The sequence below is a fragment of the Papilio polytes genome, unplaced genomic scaffold (genome assembly GCF_000836215.1).
Source record: "Papilio polytes unplaced genomic scaffold, Ppol_1.0 DF824169.1, whole genome shotgun sequence".
Lineage (NCBI taxonomy): Eukaryota > Metazoa > Arthropoda > Insecta > Lepidoptera > Papilionidae > Papilio > Papilio polytes.
The window spans coordinates 5,315,158-5,322,180 of NW_013525035.1; the positions used below are offsets into that span (position 1 = coordinate 5,315,158).

General features: G+C 31.7%; 1 protein-coding gene across 1 annotated transcript in view; it reads right to left on the reverse strand.

Annotated features, from left to right (window-relative positions):
* LOC106111431 (chloride channel protein 2) overlaps nt 1–6,703 on the reverse strand; it is a 49,459-nt gene extending 42,756 nt beyond the window's left edge. The window contains exon 1 of the mRNA XM_013293522.1: nt 6,133–6,703. Within this exon, the coding sequence (XP_013148976.1) occupies nt 6,133–6,201 (69 nt within the window). The 5' untranslated portion in view covers nt 6,202–6,703. The remainder of the gene's footprint in view (nt 1–6,132) is intronic.
* Nucleotides 6,704–7,023: the final 320 nt, after the last annotated feature.

Consider the following 7,023-nt stretch of genomic DNA (forward strand, 5'->3'; position numbering starts at 1 on the left):
CTATTTAACTACGTCGTAGTCTTAGACTCCAAAAATTAAACAAAAAAATGGGACCCACCTGCAAGCATTACCTTTCGGATAAAAAAAGAACTGTCCAAATCGGTCCATTAGCGGCGGAGTTATGCCGTAACACACATAAAAAAAAATAAAAAAAAACATACAGACGAATTGAATACCTCCTTCTTTTGGGAAGTCGGTCAAAAATCAGAAACGAAATCGAACGACGAAATGTGAAGAGTCGCAATGTGTATATATTTTTCATTTTAATTGGTTTATATCTGAATTATGATAATAAGTATTCCGACGTCATCTGTGCTCTAAGGATATTTTACAAGCCTATTTTGTAAAACGCAGACTATTTTATTTTAGCGTTTTTACTAAACTCTAACGAAGTAACCTTTGATTTTTTACCATATGATAGTTAAAATTCGTAGCATATCCGTTTTAATAGTTTCACCTCAAAGTAGACATGCGAAAGTACTTTGTTATGTGTTTAAATATTTGCTTCTATAACAACTTTGACATAACCAAATATTTCTTTAACACTGCTAAAATTTCACAGAGACTGACGCGAAATTTTAATATGTAACAGCGTCTTAAATGATAAGGCCACATTACAAATTCCATTAAAATGTCTGAAATATTATAAGTGGCGTTTACGAAGTATTTGAATTTCGTTTCAGCAATCGGTCAGTAGACTTCGGTGTTTGTAGCCTAAGGTCATTGTACTTTCTAGGCAATATTATAGAAATCTCAAGGTTGCAATGAAATACTAAATATAGAATATTATATTTGTCTAGTATTACAACGAAGGACAGGAAAACAATGAAGTCATGAAAGTAAGAATCGATTTCAAATATTGTTTTTTAAATTGAATTTGTGGTCAGTATTGTTTCAATATATTTTTTATATATTCTATAGTAGCTTTTAAGCGACTTTGTCCGTGGAATTAAAAAAATAATTAAAAAACATAGCATGTTTCTCAGTGATATGATTATTTACCCATAATCTATATCAATACTATTATAAAAAAGTGTAAACACACACTTCTTTGTTGCCTAAGATGTCCGCAATTACAGCATATTTTCGAATAACTCTTTTTTTAATACAAAGCCCTACACTTATGACACGCTTTAGGCTTTATATTTACACGCCGTTAAAGTTAGGGGTAAATATTTTGGACAAAAACTCTAATGTGGGAAGAAACCATAAGTTGTTGCCAACATCAAGGAATCAAGGTTGCCATGGTTTGACATCATGTCATGTCATTTTGACATTCGCAATTGATAATTTGACAAATGTGAATAATAAAATGACTTTTTTATAATTTCATGCGGATGAAGTCGCACGGGAACAGCTAGTTCATAATATAGGAATATAATTTCGATATTCACGTTAAAAACTATTGTCTTCATTTTGTTGCAAACCGTATCAAAGAATCCATTCATATTGTATATCAATAAATATTATGTGTGTTGTTTAGTTTCTCTTATCTAAGTATAAACAATATCTGTCATTGTTTAGGGAAATAGAGGAGACATTTTTATCTATTGTATTTTTTTAATAGTCGAAGGACTTACCTGATTTTATTTCCAGTAGGTAGTTTATTCCATGTCCTGTGTTCCCCTTGCCTAGTTTACTAGTAATTATTTATTACCATTCCCAGTTTACCGGTGGTCAAATCTGGTTACCGCCGGTGGTCTCTGGTCATTTTAATTATCTGCTTGTTCTGTTTAATACATCTTGTTAATAAGCAAGACAAGTATAGATGTAAACATCTGTACATATAATAAAATTGGAGTCTGTAATATCAAAAGAAAAATTCCAGATTTTGGGAAGATGTATCTGTGTTGCTGATAATAAAAATCGCATTATTTTTTGTTTGTCTGTCTGTCTATCCGCAGGCCGCGCTTCCGGGTAAACTACGAAACGGCTGGACCGATTTCGACCAGAATTTCACTGAAGGGTAGCTGCCATAGATAGGCATATTGTAGACTACTTTTTTATCTTAATAATACGTGGACGAAGTTGCGGGCAACAGCTAGTTCATAAGTAAAACAACTAAATTACATTTGTAATTTACAGACCGAAAACATTGACTAAGAAAACCCTATTTGTCAATTAAAACTAAAAACTATAGGCCTATAAATGTAACAGCCGACCACTGAAACGACATTTAAATATGTCATAGCGTCTTCAATAATTAATCTACTTTCTTTAAACGCTTACATTTGTCAGATTATTAGCGAAGCATTCAAGATTCGTTTCATTATTCGGCCGTTAGTAGTCCGAGGAAGAACTATTTTAACTGTAGCTAGTGATAATTTGCGCAAATAATTTGCCCGAATATCATTACCCTATTGTCAGTCAGGTAAAAAACCTACTTTACATTCTAGAACTTCCAAGAAGGGTCTAGAGCCTAAAAACGGTAGTGTTTCCTATGCGACTGATAGTGGACATAATCATAAAAAATATTTTATCAGCAACATTAATTAGAGTGAAGAGGGGGAAGGGGAGGGGATTAAAAGCTAGAGATAAGTGGATATCGTTAAGTCTGACGGGTTTATCGGATAAATAACATTAAACGGAATCAGTGTAAGCTTTATATGGTTTTTAAATTGAAAATAATTTCTATATTATGTAATAAAGAAAATCCAATTATGTTACAACTTTAATATTACCTTGGAGAGAAAAAATCGCACAACATAGAGGATAGACAGAAGATAATTTCCCTACCCAATCCAACTCACCCAATCACCCCTTTCCATCCTCGACTTTTAAAGGTTGGAAAAAAAAGAAGTATCTATACAATTAAACCTCTGATATGCACTTTTTGTAAAAAATTACCGTTAACAGAAACATGTTAGCAAAACAAGATTAAGGGCCTGTCCCACCATATTGTAAATTGCCTGATAACAATCAAACATGTAAAATATATGATGGAAATGTCGGATTTTGTTTCCTATCTGACAGTGACGTCATTTTTAAGCTATCTGTTCCTCTATCAGGCAGTGGTGGGACAGGCCCTTATAACATACTTTAATGTTTGTTTCATATTATTATTCATTGTATATGATAATAATCGGTGAGATAGATCTTTTTATTTGTGTTTTGGCAATACTCACGTAAACCCTGGTGACGTCATAAGATATCTATACTATTATAATAAAGCGTAAACACACACTTCTTTGTTGCCCAAAATGTCAGCAATTACAGCATATTTTTGAATGAATCTTTTTTTATTAATTAGCCCTACACTTACGTCATGCTTTAGGCTATATATTTTCACGCAACAAACTTAGGGGATATTTATTTTGGATAAACACCCTAATGTGGGAAAGAGACCATAAGTTGCTACCAACATCAAGAAGGAAAGATTGCTAAGGTTTATCATGTCATGTCATGTCATTTTGTCATTTGCTATTGATAATTTGACAAATGTAAACAATAAAATAAAGTTTTATAATTTCACGCGGATGAATCCGCACGCGAACAGCTAGTCTACCATAAACCAAGAGGACAATACGTGGATTAACACGTCATTAAAGTTTACTAAGTCGACACTAATACTCGTTTACATTTCCTTTGACTAGGTCTTTATCGTAATTGCATGTAATAGCTGTAAATATTATGTTAAGGAAATTTCTTATGCATTTCAATGGACAGGCTGACCTACTCTTGTTAATCTAAACTCACAGATAACATTTATCAGGTGACTGTTAATTAATGCAGACCTAATTAATGTCTAATCTAAAATTAGTTTTAGACCGAGATATTGCAAAATATAACTCTATCATACTAATCATACTAATACTAATATTATAAATGCGAAAGTTGAGATGGATGGATGGATGGATGGATGGATAGATGGATGTTTGTTAGAGTTTGTAGCTTAAGCGGCTGAACGGATTTCGCTGAATAGTATAGATGTAGAGGATAGTCTGGAAGAACACATAGCCTACTCACTTTCATTTTTTTTAATTACACGCGAACGGAGTCGCGGGCGAAAGCTCGTCTCACTATAAATGCGAAAGTTTAGATGGATCTTTGTTAGAGTTTGTAGCCTAAACTGCTGAACGAATCTCGATGAAATTTGACGTAGACGTAAAAGATTGTCTGAAAGAACACATAGGCTACTCAATTTTGATTTTTTTAATTTCACAAATAAGAATGTACTTGTGTCTGTTGTGTCTAACTGTCTGTCATATTCATTATAATATTGTGCTCTGTAACATTTACTGCAAATATTAACTTAACTTTTTTATATGATGATAACTAAATGCGTAATTGATGGCTAATAAGGATAAAAAATATAAAGCAGTAAAAAAAAGGGGCTTCCCTGCTGTTCATTTTAATTGGCACATCCGAAAAAACTTAACAAGACTTAATAACGGCGATCGTTATTAAATCGTAATGTTAACAAAAAGTTAATTTAATGCTGACAAATTCGCCGCATTGGCGAAATCATCGAAATAATGATGGGGGCCACTATTCTTTAAAAAGAGAGAGAAATTATCCCCACAACGTAAGGATAATGTAAATATATATTTTTATTACTTTAAACTTTCTACAATAAGAATGTGTGAAGTAAACATATTGTAACTAATAATCAAGGTCTCTAGATGTCTCTTGTCCCCTCTTCCTGTCACATACATCTTCCTTAACATAGTGAAGGGAACAACCCATCTTGTTACATAAAGAATCTGCTAGAGTATAGCGTTACATTCTATAAAGGCTTGCAAATTAAGATATTGTACACCTATATGCATTCCCACCCCATGTCGGACATGCTCGAAGCTAATCACAAGTCTGTTAAGTTTGAATATCATAATACAAATGTTGTTCCAAAGAAAAATATATACTCGAAGGAAATATCATCTATAATGTTATAAAAAGGACAGATTTGGATTTTTGTATGTATAGTTGTAATTCAAAATCTTTTAAGCCGTTAAAAAAAAAGCTACAACTAAGTATTTTTTAGTTTCATGCGGATGGAATCGCAAACAACTTCTAAAATAGAAGCATTTGTATTAAAATGTCTTCTTTATTTGTAATAGAATTAAAAAGATATAAAAAAAACTTCTACAGTTACAATAAGAAATAACATTTTTCCTGTTCTTATACTCAAGATTAATTAAAATCATTCAATAAGGACGAGTTGGTATAAGTTAGAGTCAATTAATTTGATAAAATCCAACAGTCATCAGTACTAAAATAACAATGCCTTTCCACTTGCTGAATCATCTATGACACACTTTTGATGCCATTTTTTTGCACAGATACTATTAAGATATATTGTTTCATACATCTCTATCTTGTCAATACATTTGACTACACTAAATTCTTTAAAAAAATGTATTATTTTTAATTAATTTTCCATTGATTCTTAGTCTAATTAAAAAAGTTATACTTACAATTGTTGCGAATAAAACCATACCGAAAACAATTCTAATTTTCCATAATATAATGCTTAATAAATAAAATGATGATAATATAATCTATACAAATTCTACACTTAGTAATAAGATAAAAGTAATCTGGTGAAATACTCATAAAAATATACTCTCAAACTTATACAAGAATTTTAAGTTAATTTGAAAGTAACATTAAAAGTAAGTTAACTAAGTTTTCATATACAAATAACTGTAATATGATTTAAAATGAAATAAATGATAACATAGAATAAAAAATCTTTAAATTTAAGGCCATGGTCAGTAAACAAATGAAGTTTAATATTTCTAATGAATGACATTGAATGATGAACTGTAATTTTACATTAATGAATGAATGATATTGTTTACGATTTATTTAATTGTAATTTATATACGAAATATTTTATTAAGATAATTCAATATATTATTTATAAGTTTTTACGTGTTTCGAAAACATATTTCCTAGAATTAAAGCATACCAGAAAAAAACACTTAGTATTCAAAAGTAGCATATGAATATGTTAAGACATTACAGTTTCCAGAACTTCTTACACGCGATAACATATTTATGTAATAAATTGCAAAACATTCGTGCAATTCATAATACTTCCACGATTCAAAACAAAGCGAAACAGACTTGCTCGATCGCAAGCACTAACTTTTCTAGAAAATAGAAAGTACAGTTACTTAAATGGCTTACCAACGTATTCTGGTATCCAAGACCCGCTTCATCGTCTGATGTTTCTTCTTTATTTGGATGTTCCTTCATATTAACGGGTTTACACCTCTAGCACGAAATAAAAAACAATGTCCGTAACTCAAAACAATATGAAAAAGGACGTCGACACTGGTTTTTTAGTCAATACGCGGTTCAAAGGCACGATGTATATGTACGTGGACTCATCCCCCATTCACAGTCCAGTGCGTTTAACAAGATAATGTTTAATTGAATAAACGCGATTCCATGCAAATTGCTTGCGCGCCAACAGGAAACGCTAACACACGTTCAAATAAATTGCCAACCGGTGGCCAACTGACACTTGTGGTCTGTCTCAGTCGCGCCGATTGTGACAGTTCGTCGTGCATTCAAAGTTCATACCGCAATGTCAAATTCGGCCATGAACTAGAACTATAAATTGCAAAAGTCTTGTAAATCGTTTGTTTAATTCAACCTGATTTAATAAAACAGCGAGCCGAGGTCTTCAACTACCATGAACGGTCAATCGCACGACATCGCTAATATTCTGAACGCGACTAAAACATATTCTTTGATACACAAACGTTCCGTTCCGCATTAGATTTGTTTTTGTGATTTGTCACGACACATGTTTGTTTGATAAAGAATTTTTTATCAGCGTGTAATTGGGAAAAATATCATATGACTTGAATTTTTTATCTCTTGATAGGTTTATTCTTTTTGATAAATTATTTTATTTGCAATAAATTATTTGTTATATTCATTTAAATTTGCATTAATTAGAATTTAGAGCATGATGTATTCGTTTCGTTGCGGATTTCCATTTCTAGACCGACATGTTGTTCCAACGTTTAAAAACAAAAGATATTCAATCCATTGTTAGTGAGATTTGCG